The 26,054-nt window shown below is 52.3% G+C and overlaps 1 protein-coding gene across 1 annotated transcript in view; it reads left to right on the top strand.

Annotated features, from left to right (window-relative positions):
• Window positions 1-21,975, top strand: part of DNAAF5 (dynein axonemal assembly factor 5) — a 31,352-nt gene extending 9,377 nt beyond the window's left edge. The window contains exons 5-13 of the mRNA XM_074314065.1: window positions 3,559-3,791; window positions 4,425-4,637; window positions 8,160-8,303; window positions 9,617-9,785; window positions 12,892-13,039; window positions 15,752-15,902; window positions 16,661-16,817; window positions 17,959-18,150; window positions 20,934-21,975. Coding sequence (XP_074170166.1) covers window positions 3,559-3,791; window positions 4,425-4,637; window positions 8,160-8,303; window positions 9,617-9,785; window positions 12,892-13,039; window positions 15,752-15,902; window positions 16,661-16,817; window positions 17,959-18,150; window positions 20,934-21,070 — 1,544 coding nt within the window. The 3' untranslated portion in view covers window positions 21,071-21,975. The remainder of the gene's footprint in view (window positions 1-3,558; window positions 3,792-4,424; window positions 4,638-8,159; window positions 8,304-9,616; window positions 9,786-12,891; window positions 13,040-15,751; window positions 15,903-16,660; window positions 16,818-17,958; window positions 18,151-20,933) is intronic.
• Window positions 21,976-26,054: the final 4,079 nt, after the last annotated feature.

The following is a 26,054-nucleotide window of genomic DNA, read 5'->3' as shown; positions in this document are numbered from 1 at the left end:
AGGACGTTTGGGTCATTTCCAGTTTGGGTGACTTCAGACAAGGCTGATGGAAGCACGTGCATTCAGGTTTTGTGTGACTGTCACCTTCTCAGACCCACACGAGGACCAGGGTGGCTGGGCCGGCTGGTGGCTGGGCCGTGTGTGTCTGCGTGGACTGCCGGCTCTTCCCAGGCGGCTGCACTTGGCCTCTCACACATGGTAGAGGAGTGTTCCAGCTGCCCCTCGGCCCATGACGCGGGGATATTCGTAGCCCCCTCAGTGTAGCAGGATCCATTGTGTAATGGGGTCACTAGTGGTTTAGCCTGTGAGCCCCGAGCACAGGTGCTGTGAGCATCTTTTCGGGGCTTATCACAGGCCACTGCACGTTCTCTAGTTCAGTGTCTGTTCACATCTTCTGTCCGTAGTTTAAGTTGGTTGTTTGTTCTGCTGTGGTGGAGGTTCCAGACTTCTTTGTACAAAGGACACAGTCCTTTGTCAGGTCTGTGTTGTGCGACTCTTCTCTCCAGCTGGGCTGAAGTACTGGCGGCTCTGGCGGGCACCGTGCCCCCTCCTGCATGCCTGCTCTGCTTCCTACCTGCCTCATTTCTTCCTGGGACTTATTCTAGCCGACATCGTGCTGTCTGAGCAAAATGTTTACTCTCATCATCTCGCTCGAGAGGCAGACTTGTGTATGCGTATATCCTGGCACCTGGAGCAGGTGTGCCAGGAGCAGAGCCGGCTCAGCAGGGTCAGATGTGTGGGTGTGTGTCCTCTTACCTCAGAAGTGGGAGGCCCGAGTGTGGCCGAATCGCAGACGTGAGCGTATGAGCAGCCAGGATGAGCAGGTAACGGTTCACCTGCTGATAGAGCCTGTGCTCAGCAGCCTGCCCTGTGCAGCACTTGCACCTGGACCGGGTCTCATTCCAGGCCATCCCTCCCTTCCTAGGAAAGGAAGGTGTGCGCAGCGTAGAAATGTAACCTGCTTACCACACAGTTGGTCATTAGCTTTGCAAACACAGTGTAAGTTTCCTGTGAGAACACTGGGATAAATCTCCACTTTTAAAACCAAGGTGTATGTTGGGAAGAACGGAAGGGCATCTTTTGTCGTTCTCAAGCCTGTCGTTGGCCTGGACAAAGTGCTCTTCTCGTGTGGAAACACCAGTTCCTGCTCGACGTGTATCTGCCCACCACCCCGCCAACCGCCAGCGGCAGGATCAAGTGGTGACAGCAGGTTCCGGAGTCCCTTCTGCTTTGAAATTATTCTTTAGCTAAAATTGTTTTCCTTGGTAATGCTTGAGTGAAAAGCAAGCACGTCTTTGCAATGGTGAAGGGCTTGTCAGACCTTTTAACACCAGAGAATAGAGTTGGCTTTTGTTAAAACCCATTTTAGAAATCAGGAGGGTTCCCTTTGAACAGATGCCATTGTCCTGTGAATTGCTCTGTCCATAATACCCTCTGTGTTTTCATGTTCTGCCTGAGAGCCCAAACCGGGCTTGTGTTTCAGCCAAGTGTTGGCCAGTATCAGGAAAGACACCTGAATAGAAGAAGTTGTCAGAACTGTTACATTGTGCAGAGGAAGCAGGAGAGGCCAAGTGAGCGAGGGTCCCTGGGTGGACAGTGACCGTGCCGAGCCCGCTCTGAGTGTGAGGAAGAAGTGTGACCCTGTTAGCGGCAGGAGGGAAGGGCAGGGCCTACACCGTCTGGCAGCTGCCGTGGCGCCCGGTCTACTTGTCACAGACGCCGTTCTCCCTCTCAGACCGACAGGAGTGACGCCCCAGGAGCTAGGCAGCTGGTGCCCAGGCAGCAGTGAGGACCACACCTCATTGACCCGGGTCTCAGGTCTGGGCACGAGTGGCTCCCGTGGCTTTCCCTAACGTCGTGTCGGCTGACCCTCGACCACACACTCAGGAGTGTCCGCTTCTGCAGGAAGGTCAGCGTCTCATAGCTGCTCGGACCTCTGCCTCTCTATCCAGCCTGTTTGTGATGGTTTATAAATCACAGTGCCAGGCAGACCTGCTATGGGACTCCGATAAATACGTTGAGAAATGGATGGTCTGTTTTTCTGCCTGAGGTTAAATTACACTTAGCCTAACCGCAAAAATAAACTGAGTTCACGCTCCACATGTTTCTGACGCGCCTGTCAGGGTTGTCTGCTGACCTCCCTGATTTAAGAGGCAGGGAGAGGTGTGTTTACAAATACAGAAGCCCAAGTGATGGCCACCAAGGCCTCCTCGAACTCGTCGGAGGCCTCTGACCCTGCACCTGAGGTTTGTGCCGCTCCTGACGGCAGTGGGGGCTGTGCGAGCTCTGGGCGCTGGGGCTGACTTCCTGGGTGCCCACGCAGATCTGCAGTAAAGCCCCAACTCAGCTGCTCGGAAAGTGACTTTCGGACGAGAAGTAAATTGTTTAGTAGCTGTAAAAATGAGGTAGAAAAACAGGTCAACCATCTCTCTCCACACAGCAGAATCACACACCCCTACACCAGGGTACAAGGTGGGGGCAGAAGTCAGCACTTAGTGTGCTCGTAAGTGTGCTAGGCACTACACACTGTGTCTCTGATTGGTGCTGGACCCTGTGAGGTCACGTTCTTGTCGCCTATTACAGCCAAGCAAGCACAAGACCTGAGAGGCTGTGTGGCCACCAAGAGGCGAGCAGGTGCTCAGCGGGCCCTCGTGCCCTCAGAGCCGTGCTCTAAGTGCTCCAAGGCAGTTGTCCTCTGTGTGTGGTACACGCTCCGGCGTGATGCACTCGGGCGTGGTGCACACGTGCATGGTGCATGCTCGGGCGTGGTGCACACGTGTGTGGTGCATACTCAGTGGGATGGGAACTCTCATGCTGGTTTGGCCCTTTCAGAAAGCATTTGAAGCTTGTGGCAGTTTCCTAAATGTTACTGGGCAGCTGCCCTGTGACCCAGCCACCACGCTGCTGGGAACCTTCCAGGAGGTGACAACAGGCCCACCCAACCCTGCACGTGTGTGTTCTCCACAGCATCAGTGCTGTACAGAGCTCAGGGGCCGTCCACCAGCAGTGTCCGGACACACTTGCTGTCTCCCTGCCTCGGGACGCTGCTGGGCAGTCAGGTGGGAGTGCACAGCAGCCCATGGAGGGGGCTGAGTGACCTCACAGAGTAAAGAGGAGCCTGACAAAAAAGTATACACTGTCCAGTTCCACTACAGAAGATTCTAGAACATGCTGTTGAGCTGTCATGACACGAAGCAGATCCGTGGTTGCCTGGGCGGGGTGGGGCGGGCTGGGGGCGTCACGAGAGGCATGGGGAACTGGGTGAGGGATGCATCTACTGCTGACTGCAGTGACGGCTCGCAGGTGTGTCCAGATGTCAGCACTTGCCGAGTTTGGCACGTGGAGGTGTGCCCTGTTGCACGTCGCCCACACCCCAGCAAAGCGGTGAAATGCTTCCAAGTTTGTCTTCATTTCTGTCCTGAGAGTTGGTTTGAATTTTTAAGACCTCAAAATAAAACTGGTGGGTTTACCTTAAATAGGAGTGTACAACAGATTACTTTCTGAAGGACCGTGGGGGTTTTGTGAATTTCACGTTTCCTTTTGATCTTTTTAACGCAGAGACCCGCCCGGGGTTGGGCTGCCGGGAGCTCGTCTTCAGAAACCTGTCCAAGATCCTTCCTGCCGTCTGTCACGACATCACCGACTGGGTGGTGGGGACCAGGGTGAAGTCTGCGCAGCTGCTGGCGGAGCTGCTACGACACGCAGAGGACCACATCACGCAGCACCTGGAGCTCCTGCTCAGAACGCTGCTCCGCGCTTGTGCCGACGACGAGGGGGCCGTGGTCAGCAGTGTGAGTAGCCTTTCCAGCCACGGTTATCGAGCCGTAACTTGCCGGTGTGAAACCCACTGCTTTTAGATGTACAGATCTGCGAATTTTGACAAACCTAAGCAGTCGTGGAACCACCACCGCAGCTGAGCTCTAGAGTTCCTGTTGCCCCCGGGCCCCCACCCCACGCCCAGCCCCCACCACCGCTGATGTGCTCTGTCCCTGTAACCTGCCTTCTTGAGGGCCTGTGCAAATGGAACTGTACTGCGTGTTTGGGGACTGGCATTTTCCCTCACCTTGATGCCCTGAGGCCCACCCATGGATACACTCATAGCCCCTCCTTGACTGGACCCCCTGCCCCACTTGTGGGGCGCAGCACATTTGAGCTGCAGGCAGGGGTGTAGGTTGCTGGGAGCAGACAGACCAGCGTGGGGCGGGAAACCCGCCAAGACGCAGCCCTCCTGCCAGCCATTCACATCTGCCTTGAAAGCTAGATGGCGGGAACCTTCCCAGGGATGTCCCAAGGGTCACCAGGGCCTCTTTGCACCAGTGTCTGAGCAACGGATGCCAAGAGAGATTCCTGTAGGTCTACCTGGTGGTCATGGCAGCCGGACCCTAGGCATTGGCAGCCCCAGCTGTCTGTGGTTCCTCCCGCAGTGTGCCAGGTCCGCAGAGCTGATTGGGGCATTCGTCAGCCCAGACGTCTTCCTGAGGTTGATGTGGCCCCTGCTGAAGAAGTCACCCTCTGCCCCCGGCCTCCTGGTCCTCGCTTCTGTCATCCGGGGCTGCCCGAGGGAAGCCCTCCAGCCACACCTGAAGGCCATTGCCACGGAGCTGGCCCAGGCGCACATCTGTCAAGGGGCTGAGAAGGTAAGCGTGGGAATGAGTAGGTAGGATGCAGACAGTACTGCATGTGGTGTGGTGGGCAGTCCCTGGCCAGTCACTGTGGAAGCAGCACTCGTGACCGTTGCTAATAAACCTGGCCTGGGGCCTGTTGTTGGAGCACCTTGCTTCTTGTCTCACTCTGCTCTGTCCAGCACGGCGGCCACTAAAAGTAACATTATACAAGTTAAAGGCACTTTTCCAGTAACACTGACCACGTTCCCTGTGCCTGGTGGCCACGCGTGGCCGACACTCCCGTGGTGGCCAGTGCAGGACGGGGCACGTCCCTCGAGGACAGCCTTGCTGGACAGCGCTGCTGTGGGTGATCTTGGGCCAAGAGAGGGGGCACGGTGGCAGTCTCCTCCCTCCACCCTGAGACGAACTTGCCTGGCGCCCACCCCACCTATGGGTCCACACAGCACTCAGTGCCATGTGCACCTTCCACTAGTGCCGTGAGCTGGGCCCCATCAGTTGGTTTTCTGATAATGCATGTAAAACAAGACACCTGGCGGTTTGGTGAGCCGTTGTTGGGATCTGAGCATGGCTGGCCCAAATTTGTTTTGTTTTAAATTGAGCAATAAATCCGTCATGTCTGCAGCTGAGACCATGTAGGTACTTAGGCTTAACCATTTGAAATAATTTATAATTGTTTGCAATTGAGAAAAAATAATGACTTTGTTTTTGCTTGGCTGGGAGAGGCTTAAGCCCTGTAAACCCCGCCCTGGACGTGGCTCTCGGATCTCTCTGTAGAGAAACCGGAGTCACCTCAGGTGGGGTCAGCGTGCAGTGCCGCCCCCAACGCCGGGAGAAGCTGGCACGCTCCAACTCTGTACATGACCATGGCTGCTGTGGCCACAAAGCCAGGCTGGAAGGGACTGGAGGGGCTCGCTCTGCTTCCTCACTGTCTAGTCCTTGGTCACGGCCCTTTCTCTGGCTTCCGAGTGAGGAGGGCACCGCTCACAATCGTGTTGTGAGCCGTGTTAAACCTGCCAGGCAGTGTCTAGAGCAGAGAGGGGGAGCGAGGACGAAGCTTGGAGAGCGGATGTCGGTGGGCTGCCTCGTGTGCCCTGGGTGTTGTTAACTGCGCTCCAGCTTGTCCCCACACTGTCGGCAACACGATGGTCACGTTCATGTGCATTCTGCATTTTCACTCCCGAGGGGTTCTAAGGAGGATTTTGATCCCTCTCTGCAGATTTGCAATCCAGAAGCATTTTTCTTCTAGGGAGGTATAACTTGTGAATTTGTATTGGTGTTCAAATACATACTTCACACATCTTATAGCCAAGAAAATGTAATTTCACGTGTAGTGTAGGTTACAGAAAACTTGAATCCCTTAACCCTTTGGGTTCATATTGTGTTTGGCTCCTCATCTCCCAGTTTTTCCAAGGAAAGTTTTGATGATCTTTTGAAGAAAGACGCCTCTTTCTAACAAAGCCCAGTAGTGACTTTCTGGATGTGTTCCATCCCTGGGGCCGGGCCAGGGAACCAGCCAGGACGGAACCCAGAACATGCACTGTGCTCCTTTCGTGACACACTGGAACGTGCAGTGCCTAGGGTGTGGGCAGAGGCGTCCCTGTTCCCAGCTGTGCCCCCTTCTGTGGCAGGGAGGGCAGCTCACGCTCATGTGCATGTGTGAGTGCGCATGTGTGCGCACATGTGTGAATGTGCATGTGTGTGCGCACATGTGTGTGCGCGCACATGTATGTGTGCATACATGCGTGTGTCTGCATGCGTGCATCCTCGGGAAGGGGCACATGTCCCCCATAATCATCTCCAGTAGCTGTAAGAACAGGCCACGAATGTGTTTTGAGAGCAAACTGAAACTGAGTAGTGGAGGGAACGTGATTCTCTTTGACGTGCATGTTTGGTAACAGTAACTGTCGTCAGGCGACTGTAGCTCAGGACAGCTACCTTTTCCTGCGTGGCTAAACAGCACCGGGAGGGCAGGGTGTGCCATTGCTGTCGCTGACACGAGTCCCCCTTTCCCAGTGCAGCGCAGGCAGCTCAGCTGACCTGGTTTCAGGAGCAAAACCACTGGGGTCATTTTCGTTCTGTGCATGTGCAGGTCGATGCTGAGGCCCTCTGGTTAAGTGCTGAGAAGCCTATACACGCAGAGGCCTGCTTTCCTCCGAGAGGAAAATGCTGTGTGTGCACAGCAGCGCGATGCTTGTCGGGACACGTGGCTCTGCACGGACCCCACCGTCCGGGGCATCACAGCGCAGCCCAGCAAAAGCCGACAGTGTCTAAAAGCTGAATTCCTTTTCATTTTAATTGAAAAAATGCTTGCTCCTTAAATGTGTATTCTAGGTCAATTTAGAAGGTAGCGAAAATCATATTTTCAGAAAACCATCAATCCAGGCCTAAAAGACACTGGGCTTTGGGAAGAGTCAGGATTCGAATAAAACACCAATCTGTGGCTTCTCACAGGCGTTAGGGCATCCGGTGGTCCCGGCTGTGTCGCTGGGGTGGGCGCGTGTCCAGCTCCTGCAGGCAGAGGTGTTGCTCCGTGCACACGGGTCTCCAGTGCGTGAGGACGGGTGGGTCTGGAGGTGCATGGACCAAACTGTCCTGTGATCCAGTGTGAGTTTGCTGTTTAAGTTTATGTCACTTGTGACTGAGCCGTGGAGTTACAGATCTGACTCACTCAGGATCCAGAGCCAATCCGTTATGTAGCCAAATAATTGCCAACTTATTTGAACTCACACCCCCGTTAGTAAACATTTAAGCTTCCATTCCAATATACACATACTTATTTATTCACGAATCACGTTTGTGAATTACATTCATGACCAGTGTTCCGTCCTTTATGAAACACGGCGTTCTGAAGTGAACACTAGCAGAAGCGTCACTTCTGCCTCCCCTGCTTGCCCATTCCAGGCTCTGTTTTACAGTTGACGAGGCTGAAGCTGGGATGTGAGCGGCTGGACCCACCCAATCAAGCTGTCACCTTGTCCCCTCTATCAGGAAGCATTTTTTGAACCATAGAATTTTACTTATTTTTGTTAAAACTTAGTGTTGTAGCTACATTAAAAAATGCACTGAAGTAGAGAGAAAGCAGAATGAACCTCCGCGTACCCATCCTCCTGCCTCAGCAGTGACCGACTCTTGCGTTTTCTCATCTTGTCCTCCTTCCTTCACCTTTTTCCAGAACTTTGGGCAGTGGGCGGGGAGAGCTGGGGTTTTGTGAAACAAACCTCAGACACCCAGTCATTTCACTTGTAAAGTCTACATTACTAGTTAATGTTGCTGACACATAAGGACATTTTTTAAACAACTGAAATACTGTCGAGCAGTTAACAAAATGAATATGAATTCCTTAGTTTCCAGTCTGTGTTCAGTTCCCCATTGTCTAAAAAAGCCCCAGTGGTGCTGTGTTTATTTGCTGTGGGCTCTGTGGCGCTACCTCGCGAGGGGCAGGCCATGGCTTCCTGTCAGCCCTCGGGCAGGGTGGGAGGTGGGCGGCGGCCCACGCGCAGCGCGCAGCTAACGGTGCCCCCGCTCTGTCCCCAGCGTGCATACGGGGAGAACTTGCTGCTCTGCGTGCGGGCTCTCGTGGCCGTGGGCCGTGACGCCTGCAGAGGGTGCAGCCTGCAGCTCATGGAGGTGTTGCTGACCATCCTGGCGTTCGCGGATGCCACGGGCCTTGGTGACGAGGTGAGCCTGGTGGGGCAATCTGCCGCTTTGCCGTCCACGTGACGATGCTCACTGCTGTAAACCTCTGCCCTTGACCCCCAGCCTCAGGCTGCCCGACTGCAGCTGACATTTGGGATGAGCCTCTCATGAGCTGGCCTCAGGGTACACGGACATCTAGGTCCCTTCCAACCGCCGTGTAGTGTGTCAGTGCGGATGACTCATCTTGGAGTCCCCCTGGAGGCACGGGACGAGGCGTCCTCACTCACACCTGTGCAGAGCGTGTGGCTAACACGCGACGTGCCTGCGGAGGTCTGCAGGCGGGAGAGCAGCACAACGTTCCTGTTTCATCGCAGGCCAGCTGCACTGCCCCATGGGCTCTGCACGTAGGCTTACAGCCCTCTGACGTCCATTCCCCGCCAGCCCAGGTGTCCTGCCGCTTCTCCCAGAGCTGGGACTCAGTTTCCCTCCGCGTCTCTCCAGGGCCCTCAGGCAGGTCTCTGGGCGCTGAGTGCGGGACGGGGGCCGCGACGCCAACACTGAGGAGGCTCCCGCCCTCCTCCTTTCTTGGGGCCTCTTTAAACTCTGCTGCATTTATTTCTCCCTTTAAAAACCTCCTTCCCAGAGGCTTGTGTCTTAGCGGTGGCTTGTGGCTACTGGCAGCAGCCGTTGGCTTACAGCGCCTCAGGCCAGGCTGGCCCCCGGCAGCTGCATGGCCAGGACCTGCCTGGTGTCCCAGCCCCGAGGAGAAGCAGCAGGGCGGCCGTGGCCTTGGCGCTTTGTGTTCCTTCTCCCTCCATCCCCAGCGCCGCAGTGTTCCTGTCACCTGCACCCGCAGGTCTGCTGGGCCGAGTGCTGAGCTGAGGAAGGACACAGGGGGGCTCTGCAAACATCGCTGACGTCTGTTCAGTTTAGTTTCCTGAAGCCAGCTGCTCCCCTTCTCCCTCACGGACTGAGCCCGCTGGCAGCCCAGCTCCCGCTCTGCAGGAGCGAGAGGACGACGGGCAGGGAAGGCCTCAGACCCAGGGGCTCGAGGGGCTCGGAGAGGGAGGCACTTCGTCTGTTTTACCGCTTGTGGTGCAGGCGGCGTTGACATGACATGAGTGGAAATGGGAGCTGAACCCGGTGTCTGCAGTCCGGGCTCCCGGCACGACTTCGCAGGTTTCCATCGTGTCATCCTCATCACCGTCACTGGGGAAATGCCTGTGGTTGACCTGCTATTCCAGCCGGTCGCGTTCCTGAGTGGCTCTCAGGGTCTCAGGTGATGATGACGGGTCTCCAGTGGGGGCCTGAGCTGTGGAACGGGCTTGTCCCAGCCTGTGACTCACACCTTCCAGGTTCAGGAGACCATGGCCATGCTGGCCGTGGAGGAGAATGGTGGTGACAGCCAGGACCTCTACCGAGAGCACGTGGGCCCTCTCCTGGAGTGGCTGGCCGGCTCCCACCACGACTGGACCGTCTACTCTGCAGAGCTGCTGCAGCTTAACGTGCTGCTCACCCACACAGGTGAGCCCCCGAAATGGCTCGTGCACGGCTGGGTGCAGGGCTTTGCCACCCCCAGCTGGGAGTTTTCGGTGTGAACCAGAGTGCTGGCAGGCTGAGCTGTGCTGAACTGAGCTTGCTTTTCCTCGTGACTGCTAGTCACTGTCACCTCTGAAGGACACATGTTAAGGGACAAACCTTCATGTCTGAAGTGCAGAGGTTATGCTGGAGACTGGTGCAGCTCTCCCAGTCTGCCCGGCACACCTCTTTAGGGCGAACCTTGAAGCTGTGGCTTTTCGTGGTCCCTTTTGTGACCTGTGTCCTGCAGACGTGTCAGTGTGTGCAGAGCTCAGCACATCTAAGCAGCTGCTGGTGTGGGAGGCGGCAGGAATGCTGTGCCCCATCGGTTCTCCTGAGCCTCCAGACTCAGGCATTTTCCTGAGACAAGCACCGTCGCTTGTGATGCTCTCTCAGGTGTGGAATGACACCTCAGAATCCTAGTTAGGTGTTCATTAGCGAAACGATAGCAGTTCGTTACAGATATGCTGTACTTCAGGTGGGCATAACGTGTCGAGCAGGTCAGTTTGTCTTCATCTAATTGATGACAATCCTGTTTCCCTGGAAGGAAGTGGCAAGCGTCCCGCCACCTCTGGGTGCAGAGACGCTGTGACTGCTCTGGATCCAGAAGGGTCCCTGCTGTGACAGACTTCTGTGCATTGTCCCTAGAGAACAGTGGTTCATCTCGCGGCCCACGGGCTGTGACCACTGGAAAAAAAAACCAAATTGTTCTGTCAGTTGTTTGCAAAACCACGTTTTTAAATATGAAAAGAAAATAGAGCTAATCTCCAGCAGTACTAACCACCCGTGGCAGGTGCTGTTCTGCTGCATTACAACCTCAGCCGCTCGTGTCCTCATAGGTACTCTGTGTGGGAGGAATTGCCACCCCCATTTCATGGTGGAGGAGACTGAGGCAGACAGCCCAGGGTCACACAGCTGGCAGGCTGGGGTGTGACCCGGGCCCAAAGGTGGGGGCCTAGTGTATCAGTTTCTCGTGTTTCACTAAATGTTGCCCAATTTCACAAATCAAATTGCTCCAGTGTTCACGTCACAGATGGGGACACTGGGCGAGTGCACCCTGGGAGACGAGCCTTGCGTCCTTAGCAGGACAGCCAGGGTTCAGGAGCGTGCCGCCCCTGCCGTGGTCTCCAAAAATCTGTTTCCGTGCAGCTTTAAAAAGAATCTCTTCCATGGTAGTGTAGCTGATGGGCACCTCAGAAGGTGCCCATGGTGCCCATGTCGTGCTCAGGAAAATGCTGGCAGGGTAACGTGAAGCGAAAAAGCAGGTTTTAAAACTACAATTCAGTAATCCCAACCACGTTTCCTGTGAGTACGTCTGTGTGAGCATGTGCAAGTGTATGCAAGGTTTGTGCATGTATGTGTGCACGTGTGCACGCATGACTGTGCGTGTGCGTGCATCTGTGTGTATGAGGTGTGCGTGTGTGTATATTTGTAAAATTGCAAAGGAAGTATAGCAGCGTTCCCAGCTGTGCTCTGAGTGGCTTTTGCTTTCCGCTTTATTTATTTTTCTGTATTTCCCAAGTTTTCTGTAGTCAGCATGTGTGGCTGTAACAAGCCAAACAAAAGGAATTAAATACTTAGTTAAAATCCTTCAGTCCCTTATTTACACAAGTTCTGTAAGAAGATGACGTTTTTCATTTAATTCTACATTTAAACATAGAGAAACAGAACTTCCTAAATCTTGAGAAGGTGGGAGGACTGCGCAAGAGAGAAGCAGGTGGGACTGTCCACGTGTGAAGCCAGGGGTCAAGGAGGGGAGCCTGGGGGGCACATCCAGTAAGCCGGGAGCAGGGCCCCGGACGGGTGCGCGAGCTGAGCCCCGACTCTGGGCAGCGCCGGGCTGTGTGAAGAGTTAGTCCAGCTGGTGATGAGGGTGGGCAGGTGCAGCGTGCACGGGGAAATGTGGACTTGAAATTGGGATGCCGGTTTCATCTATCAAATTAGGCCCCCAACTTAAACGCATCCTTGGTGGTGTCGAATGGGAGCCTCGTGCTGGCGGAGCTGTAAGTGTGGCTCTTGTGGAAGCAGCCTGAGTTCGTGCTTCTAGAGTTCAGCGTGTTCAGACCTTGCCTCCAGCAATCGCCTGTGTGAGAACCGTCCCGAGGAAATACGCTGATTATGGAGCAAGCCAGGAGGCCAGAAATACTCCACGGGCGCAACTGAGTAGCAGAAGTGGCCCAAATACCATACAGGAAGCTCCTATATGATGATGCTCTGAAGAAAACATGCCCTTCGGCCACCACGGTGTCAGCCTCTGGAGCAGCATGGGGACACGCCTGCGGTGACGTGAGGCACAGCCAAAGTGCAGGCAGCTGAGCACACGCGTCGTGAGTGGACGATGTGCAGGGTGGCACAGACTGCTGTGGAGGCCTCACCGTCCTGGGGGCGTGTCTCTGGTTTGCTTTGTTTCTTCCTCCTCAGACCCACACACAGCTCCAGGCTGATGAGCTGACACCCTCTGGCCGTGCTTTCTCCCGTCGCAGGTTCCACACCGCACCTCTTTAACAAGATCTAAGTTGCTTGGCTTGCTCTCTGAGTTATTGCAGAGGCAGCAGACTGTGTGGTTTCACAGTGACCTTTCTTGGTCCAGAAAGCAAACTCCTGTCTGCTGGCATGGGGCCTGGGGGTGGGGGGCGGTCATTGTGAATCGCAGCTCTTGTCTACACCCCAGGCACGATTCAGTGAGTTTCCAGATGCTGCATACCAACATTTGTGTTTGAAATCCTTTAACGGCATGGGGAGAATTGTGGCCATTCCTTCATCAAGTAACAAGTTTGAAAAAGAATCATGGCTGCCAAGTTTAAGGGCCAATATTAGACAACATATTCTGAAAAACTGACTTTCGTTGGTTTAACACATTGCTTGACTGTGAATTTTTTAAGAATTTGGAAAAAGATAAGGAAATAGAAAGTTTACGTATTGAATAATCAGAGTGATTTGGGGGGTTAAGTGCGCTCATGGCGTCCAGGGCTCGCGAGCCCCTGCGGAGGCGCTAAGACAGGAGCCGGACCCAGTCGGACCCAGCAGGAACCAGGCTGCTTCTGTGTTCCAGGCCCCGCCCTCGGAACAGCGCTGCCACAGCTCGTCCCCATCCTCAGCAGCTGCCTGCAGCCGGCCAGAGACCCGCAGATGCGCCTAAAGCTCTTCTCCGCCCTGTCGCGCGTGCTGCTGAGAGCCAAGGAGACCCTGGACTCCCAAGGGTAGGTGGGCCCGCCCACGCCCCGCCCACACCTCGCCCCGCCCACGCCCCTCCCCCCCGCGCTGTGCTGGGGGCGGGGCGTCCCCACTGTCCCCACTCGGAGGTCTCAGGTGAGAACTGGGGTGGTCCTTGCTGCCTGCAGCTTCGTTTCCCCCCTGGTGAACAGCGGGGTCACGGTAGTGAGCACACTGCGCAGAGACACTAAATCAAAGTCCCTTTAGTGTGGCCATTAAAATTCCACTGAAGGAAAACGTTTTAGGGAACATTAACTATTAATGGCTTATATATTAGCTGTTCTGAGTTTTAAAAGCCTTTTGGTACCTTTCAAACCTAACAGAATTGATTGAATTACCACTGATCGTTAAAGCCGTAGAAAGTGCTTTTAGGTAGCATTCCAACACTAAGGGCCTCGGACTAGATGGTTTTAAAGTCAAGGAAAAGGGAGCAAGCGACCTGAGGTAAATGCGGAGGGTCCAGAGCCCTGGGGACACACCGCCCGCAGCAGCCGCCAGCCTGAGTGGCTCTGGTCTTTCTGTGGGATGCTGTGAGCTGTCTGGGGACCTGTCCCCCCGAGGGAACAGGTCTATCCGAAGTCCTGCTTGGTTGTTGGCCTGCGGTGACTGTCTCCTATGGAAATAATTGGGTTGTTCAGACTTCTCGTCTCTGAATGTTGCGCTGATCCCTCTGCTGTTGCGCCTCTAGCCAGACAACACATGGCAGGAAATCCCTGCCAGGCTGCAGAAGCTTCCGGGCTTCGAAGGGACATGAACAGATGCTGAGTCAGCCCTAGCAATCAGCCCAGCAGTAGGCAGATCCTCCCGTCTGTGAACGCCGTCCAGGCCGTCCATCCCCCCCGAGTCTGGCTCAGCCGTGTCCCTGCAGACAGTAACCCCGTCAACACAGCGTCCGAGTTGGGACCAAGTTCCCAAAAGAACCTGCGCTTGGAGGCTTCTCCTGGAAAGCACTCAGGATCGGGAGAAGAAAGGTGTTCGATTTACAGTTACTTAGGTGGAAGTATTAGCTGTTTTTACAGACAGGGAAAATTAACCAAAATATTAATAGCATCTGCCTGGTTCTGAGTTTTAGGGTTATCAAACGGTAGGATATGAAATACGTCAGTGACTGCTGAGACAGGAACAGTGGAAAGGGGATCCATCCACTGGGTGGGCATTTTCAGGCACCCACGTGGTTTGTGGGTCCTGCTCTGAGGGTGGGCGGGAGGGCCTGGCTTCCGCCGCTGGGAGTTTCCCCCTTGGACACAGGCGCTGTGAAGGCTCCCATGCCTCGTTTATATACCAGCAGCTCTGAAGAGGCAGCGAGGACGATGAGGGTCTGAGTTTGAGGATGGCCCTTTCTGGAGGACCGCCCCCTAGGTGGGGAGGGTTCTCTTTATGAACGGGGTGTTCCTTCAGCGGAGCACCCCAGAATGAGAGCTCTGAGCAATAGCACCTGCGATCCCGACCCTGCTGTGAGGACCCAATAAGAGGACGGATGCCTGACCCTCTGCAGGGACACTCTCCTGTCCTGCCCTTGTCCTCCGCGTGTCTCAGGTCAGAGCAAGGCCCCTGCGGGCTGTTCTCTGCAGCCTGAGGGCCAGCACCGCCTGCTTCCTCATCTTAGCAGCCGAGGAGCTGTGCACGGGCTGCCTCTTCCTGCACCGCACGCTCGGCAGTTCGTTTTTTGAAAATCTAGTGCTTTTACTCTCCCGCATGCTGATGCCTCAGAGGGCAGTGCATTCTTGCGTTGGATGCAGGACGCAGCCCCCGCCTGCATCGCAAGGCCGGCTCGGACCACAGGACGCAGGGCTCTTTCCAGAGGGGCCTCTTGTAAATCACTTTGCAGGAAACAACAGCTCTTTACTTGAAAATAAAAGCACCTCCAGAACCTAATTGAGGATGTGCAAATCATCCTGAACCGAATGCACTTTCCAGGTGGGCTCTGGGGCGCCCCCTGCTGGACACCGCACCCGCACACCTGCAGGGCGCCCCGGAACCGGTGAGAAGCAGCTGCTGTCTGCGCCCCCAGCCTCCTTTGGGATCGTTTGTTGTAATGCTGGAAATCAACCAGTGGATTAATCATTCCAGAAAATATGTTTTCATCTGTGAGCAGATGCCTTTGGGTGCGGTGGGATTTGGCAGGAACGCAGAGGCTCGTCTCTGGGCAGCATTTAGTGGGTGCCCAGTATGGGACCCTGCAGTACCAAGCCTCCAGCAAGTGGAGATGTGACAGCCGGGGTTCTGGTTTGGTTTAGATTTTTGTCTTGATGGCACATCAACGTGGTTGCTGAGCACTGAGCTGAGAGTTAGCGGCGGCAGACCTGTGGTGCTGTTGCCGAAGTGGACAGGAGTGTGTCGGGGGGCCTGTGAGGCCTGTCTCTCTAAGTCACACCTGTGGGGGTGACTACTGGCCTGGTTGCTGCTCCTGTGACGGGTGCTTGGTGACGTGTGCTCAGAGCTGGAGGAATGACAGGGAAAGCCCCTCCTCAGCACAGTGGGAAGGAGGCCAGAAATATACTCTTGGGCCCCTGGGGTTCCCTGGAGCTCAGGATTGACCCATGGCTGGTCCCGGAGAGGCCCGCAGGAGCGGCCACCTCCCCCAGGGAAGCAGGGGGCTGTCTCGTTGGGGGTCCACTTCCAGTCTCATTTCTGCTTGTTTTTCTATTTGGCCTTTTCCCTAGTCTGCCCTCCTCACCTTTCTCATGCTTCCTTTCCAGGCAGTTTCACAGCTACCTTGACACTGTGATAAAGGACATCTTGGCCCCCAATCTGCAGTGGCACGCGGGGAGGACAGCTGCAGCCATCCGCACGGCAGCCGTGTCTTGCCTCTGGGCACTCCTGAGCAGTGAGGTCCTGTCGGCCACACAGGTGAGGGGCCCGGCGTCCGGGGCCCATGCAGGGTAGGATGGGCTGCACCCGGCTGCCGGCCCCTCTCAAAGCCCAAAGCCACTTTCTAGAACAAATAGAGGAAAGGGAGCCTGGGGACCCAAAGGCAGAGCCTGGCCAGATGAGTCGATGGGAAGCCGAGTCTGATGGAGAGTTTCCTTTGATCATCTTGGGGGGTTTCTGAGGTTTACAGATTGAATGTTACTGTTTACAAGACAAAGAATTTAATCACAGGAGCCTAACTAACTTGACTGGTGTGAGCTCCCTGCGTTATTTTCATTCCTCTCTCCAGCTAACAAATTAAGGGAACAATAGAGACAAGAGTTTTAAAACGTTGTGTTCCTGTGCTTGTGCCTTCACGTTGTGAAAATACCTCACCAGGTGCCCACCTCCTGTGTGAGCCGCACCTCCTGCTACCCCGAATGGTGATTTAAGTTAAATGTCCCCCAGATTTTCTGGACACAGGACACAGGCACACGAGTAAGTAAAGTAGCAGCTGTGTAGGGTTTGTGCCTCAGTCACACTTCGTGAGTAATGGACTTCTTAAAATCCAACTGACTGCGTTAAACAAAAATTGTTTAAATTATCTAGACTGTAAAATCGAGGTTCAAGTCCACTTCTTATGTACAGTTTTCAGAATAGCCTTCCCGGCTCCATGGTGTTTGTACCAAAACCCAGTCTGTCGTCACTGACTGAGCATATGCACAGGGTGCCTCACGCCCCGTTTGTGCTGATTGCAGGTACAGGACGTGCAGCGGACACTGATGCCCGCAGTTCTGGCCGCCCTGGAGGAAGACTCGCAGACGGCTCGACTGACCTCATGCCGAATCATTAGCGTATTTTTAAAAACCTCTGGTGGTGCGACTGATCCAGATAAATTCATCAAGATTTACCCCGGTAGGACATTTTCCTTTTCCAAAGCATATGTGTATATTTGTTTGAAAAGTGTTTCTTTTATTCAAAAAATAGAAAATGCTACTTTGACTTCTGGTTAAGTTGGTACTCTGAGTCCAAACATGACACCGACAGATAAAGCATCACTGAGTAGTCGACAGAGCACGAGGAGCAAGACCGATCTTGCAGACAAGAATTGGGGGATGTGGGGACCCCAGGAGCAGGGCAGGAGCTTAGGTTCCCAGCAGCCAGGGGGCAGCTGGAGTGTGTACCCGTGAGCGTACCGTGAGCCCAGGCCTGGGGACCCCCGGTGTCACTGCCTCTGGAGCCCAAGCACCAAACGTCCCGTGCAGAAGCCGGTGCTCACCCCCGCCGTGGGGAACGGCGAGTGCGGGCGGACTGCGAACACAGGTTCCTATGCACGGCAAACCGGCCTGGAGGAGGGTAGCAGCTACCCAGCGCTGGAGTGATACTCAGTCATTTTAAAAGACAGTTTTAAGAGCTCCTGGACGTGGCTGGTGGTTACTGAAATTTAAAACTCGGTGCCCTGGATGAGCTGATGCCAACATGGCTGGGGCACAAGCCGCGAACGGAGATGTCGCCTCCCACCGCACTCGGGGGCCCAGCGCGCGCTGCTGAGGCTCCAGAAGACTTGTGGGGGCCAGAGATTTCTTGGAGATTATGTGAGAAAAGCCGACATTTGATAAAGTCTTACCATTAACATAAGAGTTTGTACCCATTGGGGAAGATGATTATTCTGTTTTCAGCAGCAGAATGGTCTGGTTCTGGAGGCTCAACAGAAACAGAACTGACACAGCTGGTGGCATGTCATGTCACCGGGCCTCAGGTCTGTCCCCAGAGCCCACGGAGAGCCGGGTCAGCAGACGTCCCTCCTGTGCTGTCTGCTCTCAGGGAGGGTGGGGCGGCCCGGCGTGAGGCCCGTGGATGACGGGCTTTGAATGGACCGTCATGGGGCCACCTTGAGGGTGCGGGAAGGTGTGGAGGAGCTCGGGGCTGGTCACTCCTACACTCTGTCCACGGCGTCCACCCTTCGGCCAGAGCGGGGACCGGATGTGGGCTCCTGGGACCTGGGGAGCACTGCACTGGCCCTTCTGCCTCACTGCCGTCCTGCCCCTCCTTCCAGAACTCTTAAAACGCCTGGATGACGTTTCCAATGTTGTGAGGCTAGCGGCTGCCTCTGCCTTGGTCACCTGGCTGCAGTGTATCACAAAGGACACCGGGAAGTCTCCATCCCAGAGTGACATTCAGTACCTGTACAGGGAGCTGCTCGTGTACCTGGATGACGCCGAGGGCACCGTCCAGGATGCGGTCTTGGGTGAGTGTCACGCTCTGACTGACACGCGTGTGCCTGTGTCAGTGCCATCCCCATCCCCACAGCCAGCCGCATGGGACCTGCAGGCGGGGTGGTGGGGACCCTGTGGGCCCAGGCCCGGGACATCCCGAGGGCGTGACCTTTGTGGGGTACAGCCGTGATGCTTGCCGTAACAGAACTAAAGCAGCAGGCTTAACATACTGATTTCTGCGTTTAAAACGGGAAGCCCCTTCCGTATTAACATAAAGAAGGTGTGTCTTTCAAACATACATTTTCCAAAACAGAATAATGAGCAAGAAGGGTGTCACTGTTGTAGACGTTTACAGATCTCTAATGTATGTCTAGCCTGATAGAAGGCAGCGAGATTGTCATAGGTGTTGTTTTGGTTGAAGTGCATGGAAAAATCGGGCCTCACAGATGGATGTGGAGAGAAGCATTTCCTGGCCATTTCGGAGCAGGGGGGATTCTCCGATACTGGACTGGCCACTCACTCAGAGGGTTGACTCTGAGGCCACTGTGTCACTTGCATGTGTGCTTTGGTAACACCCTGCTCTGGCCACTCGGAAAGTGTCACCATTGAATTGTGCAGCTCTTCTGAGTGTTGACGTGTCACATTTGTTAGCATCAAGCTTAGAAAAGGGAAGAAATGCTTTGGGAAGCTGGAAGGCTTATGATGGCAGAAATGAGCTTTCTGTGGTTGTAATTTCTGCTTGAAAGCTTAAATGTTATCACTGGCCACAAATACTGTCACTTCACTCATTTTCGAGAATATGTTCGGCCGAGTTCCCAAGTCTGGATACCCGAGTTGGTCAGTCCTTTGTCACTTGGTTGTTCTTTGGAATAGATGTGGTGTTTCTGTCTCGGCAGCAGCTCTGCCTCACCATGCCACGCCCCCTCCTCATGACTGTGTCCCCTGCTCACCACGCCGAGCTCCCCTTCCTCACAGTGTTTATAGGTCGGGCTCAGTGGACACCGAAAAGTATGGTGTATCTGTAGAAAGCCCTGGAGACACCACTGAGAGTGATGCAAAGTGTAATGAAAATGCCAGTAAGTAGATTTTAATGAGAGTGGAATTCTAAAAATAGTCAAATAACCCAGAAATCAAGAAAGAAGGAAGAGGAGACAGAAACAGGGACAAACAGGAAACAGATAGTAAGCCAGGTCCAACACGGCAGCAATCCCAGTGGGTGTCACTTTTTAGTTTTCAATCCCAGCTGACATTCAATGTTATATCAGTTCCAGGTGTACAGCATAGTGGTTAGACCTTTATATAACTTACAGAGTGACCCCCCCATAACTCTGGTACCCACCGGGCACCATGTTTCGTTAGCACAATATCACTGACTGTATTCTCTAAGCTGTGCTTACATCCCCATGACTATTTTGTAATTGCCAGTTGTACCTTCTAATCCCTTCGCCTTTTTCACCCAGCCCCCTAACCCCCCACCCAGCTGGCAACCATCAGTTTGTTTTCTGTTATTTATGAGTCTGGTTCTGTTTTGTTTGGTCGTTTATTTTGTTCTTTATATTCCACAGATAAATGAGATCATATGGTATTTGTTTTGCTCTGACCTATTTCACTGAGCACAATACCCTCTAGCTCCATCCATGTTGTCACAAATGGCAAGATTTCATTCTTTTTGTGGCCGAGCAATACTCCATTGTATAAATGTACCACCTCTTCTTTATCCAGTCGTCTATTGATGGGCACCCAGGTTGCTTCCATGTCTTCACTATTGTGAGGAATGCTGCAGTGAACGTGCTGCAGGTATCTTTTCGTTAGTGTTTTGGATTTGTTCTGATAAATACCCAGGAGTGGAATTGCTGGGTCATAAGGTAGTCCTGTTTTTAATTTTTTGAGGCACCTCCGTACTGTTTTCCGTAGTGGCTGCACCAATCCCACCAACAAGTGCACGAGAGTTCCCTTTTCTCCACATCCCCACCAATAGTTGTTGATTTATTGATGATGGCCATTGTGACAGCTGTGAGGTGACACCTTATTGTGGATTTAATTTGCATTTCTCTGATGATGACGTTGAGCATCTTTTCATATGTCTATTGGCCATCTGTATGTCCTCTTTGGAGAATTGTCTGTTCAAGTCCTCTGCCCATTTCTTAAAAATTAAATTTATTGGGGTGACATTGGTTAATATTCTGCCCATTTTTTTAATCAGATTGTTTGGTTCTTTTTGGTGTTACATTGCATGTGAGTTCCTTATATATTTTGGACATTAACCCCTTATTGGATGTATCATTTGTGAGTATCTTCTCCCATTCAGTAGGTTGTATTTTTGTTTTGTTGATGGTTTCCCTTTGCTGAGCAAAAACTTTTTAATTTGAGGTAGTCCAATTTGTTTTTTGTTTGTTGCCCTTACCCGAGGAGACATACCCAAATGGATATTGCGAAGTGATGTCGTTTACTGCCTCTGTTTTTTTTTTTTTTCCAGTTTTATGGTTTCAGGTCTTACATTTAAGTCTTTAATCTATTTTGAGTTTATTCTTATATGTGGTATAAGAAAGTGGTATGATTTTTCTTGCATGTATCTGTCTGGTTTTCCCAGCACCATTTATTGAATAGACTGTCTTTACGTCATTGTATATTCCTGCCTCCTTTGTCTTAGGTTAAGTGACCATATACTAGGTATGGGTTAATTTCTGGGCTCTCCAGTCTGTTCCATTGATCCATGTGTCTGCTTTTATGCCACGACCATGCTGTTCTGGTGACTATAGCCTTGTGTTGGTTTAATACTTATTTCTGTCATCTTAAGGGTGTTGCTCTTTTACAGAGGTCCTCAAAGAAGGCAGTGTCCTGTTCCCTGACCTGCTGGTGACAGAGACGGAGGCTGTCATGCACAAGCATCGCTCACCTGCCTACTGTGAGCGTCTCCTGCAGCACATACAGACCACGCCGCCTGTGCAGTGACTGGAGCCTGCAAGGCTACAGCTGGCGTGGGGGACACGGACACCAGACCTCCTCCTCACTCCCTTGGGATTTGTGGCCTTTGAACCTCCTAGCAGGGCACCTTCTTGTCAGCAGCCTAGGACACTTACCAGAAAACTGACAGCGAGAAGAATGTATTTCCTAAGAAAAGTGCTCAGTTTTCTCCTGGGACCCTTTTTCAAACTCAGCAGTTTATGAAGTAACATTCACTGAGTGGCTCTATATTTTCATGTTTTTTAATACAGTTCCTTGAGAGGTCCGCCAAAGAGCTACAGCTAATTTGAAATGAAAACTGTCAGCTGTGCACACTGGCGGCCACATCAGCTCTCACGTGCTCTCTTCTTAAGGCCACTGCTAGGTTCATGGATTGGTGGGTCTGTCTGGCTTAAGTGTCCACCAAGAAAGTTCCCGACCATTTTTTTTAAAGCCAAAGGGATTAAAAAGAAATGCCATTCTTTCTTTAGATTCTGACTACTGAAACTTAATGTCTCAGTGAACAGACTAAATGGAATTTGAAATCTTAAGAACTATCATCAGTGAAATTTTTCCCATTTAAAATGTACTGGAACTTAAAATGATATGTGGATATATTCGGTCACAGTATTTTTTTTAGGTCAGTAATGCTAACAGTGTTGAAATAGAATATTTAATAAGATACAATTCTCGTTGCTCTTTTGTAAGTAGCAGTAAAGTAAAATTGTATTTTATTCTGTAGCACTTCCTACACCCAAGTGCCTAAAAGATTTCATTTTCAGTGGTGATTATTTCCAGAAGCCAAACATACACACACGCTAACAGAAGGGGGGCTGCTGTGTGTATTTTCCAACAATCAAATATTAACATTTATGCCTTGGTGTTCGAAATTTCATTAAAAGTATTTATTATAATTATTTTGTATGCTTGTCTTTATGTGAGTTGATAATTAATTGCCATTTTTAGAAACTGCTCGTTTTTTCCCTAGATTTCACCTCATGGTGAACCCAGCCTCAGAGTCCTGGCCTCTGCACTTCGGGCGGCCCCCAGCTGGCAGTAGTGTCCTCTCTGGGCAGCAGGTGGCACGAGCCCCCACCGCCGACCACATGGGCCGGCGGCAGCAAGGCTACCTGCCTGGGGCTTACCTTGGGACAGGCTGGGGGTGGGCCGGGGCCCGCGGCCCGGCCAGGGGTGAGGTGTGGGCCCAGGCCCCCGGGGGCGCATCCGCTTGGGAGCCTCTGACGCCGGGGCTGCCCTCGGAGCCCAGCGTCGGTGATGGACGGGTGCGGGGCCTGAGGGAGCCCTCAGCTACGCCCTGCGCAGGCTCCCGCCCCGAGCTGCCCTTTGGCCTCGGCACCCTCTGCCTGTTTCTTCCGCCGATTCGCGGGAAACCTGTTAGAAATGTGTTCTCAGGCCGCAGCCCCGCGCTACGGAATCGGACCTGGAGGGGCCCAGTGGTCGGCCACCGGGGACGGTGACGCCCCTAATGTGTGGGGATGCCTGCCCTGAGCCCCATCTCCTATCTCGGTCACCTGTTAGGGTGCCCAGAACCTACAATAAATGGCAGAGCTTGGCTGAGAGCACGACGCTAACCCGACGGCCGCCAGCCGATCACCATAGAAACACGCCATAGAAACACCCGCTTCTGTGCGTCTCAGCGCACGGCGTTCGGAGGCCACCTGGCGGTGACCGGGGCCCCTGGCACAGTGTCCGCAGGCCTGGGAGTCCGAGAAAGGCGCCCCCTCCGGTGCAGGGCTCGGTGACCCGGCCCCTGCGCAGGGCGGCAGGCCCTGGCCACTTCGTGTTCCGAAAGTCTGGTAAGTTGTTTCAGTTCAATTAGCAAATACTTAACGGGCCCTCACCTCCAGGTGGCGAGTCCAGGGACCTAAAATGCAGTCCCTGCAGCCGCCTGCCTCGTTGAGGGGTGATTCACACGCGTGCCACTCACCGCGCCGTGTGTGCACTTGGCCGTTAGCACGTTTACAGAGCGGTTTCTGACGGTGGCCACTCTGACCGGAGTGAGGTGCTATTTCATTGTGGTTTTAATTCGCATTTCCCTGATGATTGGTGACGTTGAGCATCTTTTCATGTGTCTGTTGGCCATCTGTGGGGACAGAGCCCCAGAAAGTAGTTTACAGGCTCTCGGCCTCACGTGGAAGGGTGCTGGCTCGGGCGGTGAATGGCCGTGGGCTGTGGCTGATTGGCCGTTGGCTGTGGCCCATTAGCCGATTGGCCGCTGGTATAACTGCTGTGGCTATGAAGGAGGGCCGAGGAGAGCGGAAGAGGAGAGCCGAGAGAGAGAGAGGAACAGAGTCGAGAGAGTGGAGGAAAGTCGTCAGTCGGTCGGTTGGCGGAAAGGCAGACGGCAGGTCGCGCATCCAGTGGGCCCAGCCTCCAGTGAGACCATAGTGGTATGATTCCCCTACCTATGGCTCCGTGGGTGTTCCTTTTCAGCCTCACCATATCCTGCGTTCTTGTGTGGGGGGCGGGAGCAGAGACCCCGCAGGCCGCCCGGCCTGAAAGATGGCGCGGCGAGAAGGCCTCCGCACACGACAAATGGCGCAGCGAGCAGGGTCTCCCGCACGACACCGTCTGTGTGTCCTCCTTGAAGAAATGTCTATTCGGGTCCTCTGCCCATTTTTTAAATTCATTGTTTTTTTAGTGTTAAGTTGTTTGAGTTCTTTATATAGTTTGGATAATAACCCCTTATTGGATGTATCATTTGTGAATATCTTCTCCCATTCATTCAGTAGGTTGTATTTTTGTTTTGTTGATGGTTTCCCTTTGCTGTGCAAAAACTTTTTGAGGTAGTTTCTTTTTTCTTTTGTTGCCTTTGTCCAAGGAGACATATCCAAAACGATATTGCTAAGAGAAATATCAAGAGTTCACTGCTTATGTTAAGTCTTTAATTCATTTTGAGTTATTTTTGTATATGGTATAAGAAAGGGGTCCAATTTCATTTTTTTCCATGTATCTGCCCATTTTTCCCAGCATCACTTATTAAAGAGATTGTCTTTACCCCATTGCATATTCTTGCCTCCTTTGTCATAGATTAACTGACCATATAAGTGAGGATTTGTCTCTGTATTCAATTGATCCATGTGTCTGCTATTATGCCAATATCATACTGTTTTGATTATTGTAGCTTTGTAGTATAGTTTGAAGTCAGGGAGTGTGATACCTCCAGCTTTGTTCTTTCTCAAGATTGCTGTGGCTATTTGGGTTCTTTGGAGGTTCCATATAAATTTTAGGATTAATTGTTCTAGTTCTGAAAAAAATGTCTTTAGTGTTTTGATATAAATTGCATTGAATCTGTATATTATTTTAGGGAGTATTTAACATTTTAACAATGTGAACCCTTCCAACCCATGAGCAAGGTTCATCCTTCCATTTATTTGTATCTTCTTCAGTTTCTTTCTTCAGTGTCTTATAGTTTTCCAAGTACAAGTCTTTCACCTCCTTGGTTAAAATTACTCCTAGGTGTTTTAAGCTTTTTGAGGCAACTGTAAATGGGACTGTTCTCTTAATTTCTCCTTCTGATTGTTTGTTATTGGTGCATAGAAACACAACAGATTTCTGATTCTGTATCCTGCAACTTTATTGAATTCATTTATTAGTTCTAATAGTTTTCTGGTGGAGTCTTTAGGATTTTCTATATATAGCATCATGTCACCTGCAAATAGTTGACAGTTGTACTTCTTCCTTTCCAATATGGATACCTTTTCTTTTTCTTGCCTGATTGCTGTGGCTAGGACTTCAGTACTATGTTGAATAAAGTGGTGAGTGGCCATCCTTGTCCTGTTCCTGATCTAGAGGGAAAGCTTCAGCTTTTCACCACTGAGTATGATGTTAGCTGTGGGTTTGTCACATACAGACATCATTAGGTTGAGATATGTTCCTTCTATACCCATTTTGTTGAGAGTATGTGTTTTATCTTAAACCAACCAACCCACCCTAGAGAGATCTCATATTTTCACTTAGGTCACAGAAAGGAGATTTTAAAAGGAAGTAAAGCTTGCCTTTGAACCACATTGTAGGTAGGGGCAAATAGATGAATTATGTTTATGAAAATAACTTTGAGCTTAAAATGCAAGAAGCGAAACTTTAGATTATGCAAAGATTTCTTAGACACAGCACCAAAAGCACAATCCATACAAGAACAAATGGCCTGTGTGATGTTACATATAAGAGAAGCAATTACTGTATGTTACCTAGGGTGGTGGGCTGTGGACAGCATTTCTTTTCTGTTTTCCAGACTTTGAGTCCTTTATAATTTTAAAAGCATTTTAAGAGGCTACAGGCAGTGCTGTTGTAGGCACCCACTGGTGTCTCAGAAGGGAGGCTGCAGCCTGCGTAACCTACAACCTCCCTCCGTTGACCCAGGCATGTCCTTGGCCGTGTACCCCAGGGGTGTGAGGCTTGGAACCTGTCCCAAGGACGAAAGCACTTGCGCATTTGTTCCTAGGTGTCTACCCAAGGTTTTCTTAGTGTTGGAAAGTGTAATTTGAAGAGACAAAGAAGTACCATTGTTGGCTGACAACAAATGGTAACTGTAGACGAAGAATCTATTTACAGGTCAAGTCTAGGTGTTCGCTCCCTGGCCTAATGGCTGGATGTTTTACCCTGTACTGTATTTCTTTATGTTTCCATTCTTCCAAATGTGGAAGTTTTAGCTAAGATTCAGAGGGAGGAGAGGTGGTGACAGGGGCAACTGTCAAGTGGGGAGAGAACAATGGCCTTTTAAACTCATGTAGGGGAGCTGTGTTTGGTGCAGACACTGGCATTATTTTACTGTCCTGATGGCAGGCATATGAGCTGAGAGCGTCAGCATGAGGATCAATTGTTTCGGGCTCTGTGCCCAGGCAGCAGGTACTTGGGTTTAATGTAAGTACACACATCAGCCTTGCAGCTTGTGCGGCTGCGCTGACTCCCTGTGGCAGGAGAACGAGCTGCTGGAATGACCCTCCCGGGAGACAGCACTTGCCCTTGAGAA

The sequence above is a fragment of the Rhinolophus sinicus genome, linkage group LG10 (genome assembly GCF_036562045.2).
Source record: "Rhinolophus sinicus isolate RSC01 linkage group LG10, ASM3656204v1, whole genome shotgun sequence".
Classification (NCBI taxonomy): domain Eukaryota; kingdom Metazoa; phylum Chordata; class Mammalia; order Chiroptera; family Rhinolophidae; genus Rhinolophus; species Rhinolophus sinicus.
The sequence above is the reverse complement of the archived record's forward strand: the minus strand, read 5'-3'. Positions and strand labels throughout refer to the sequence as shown.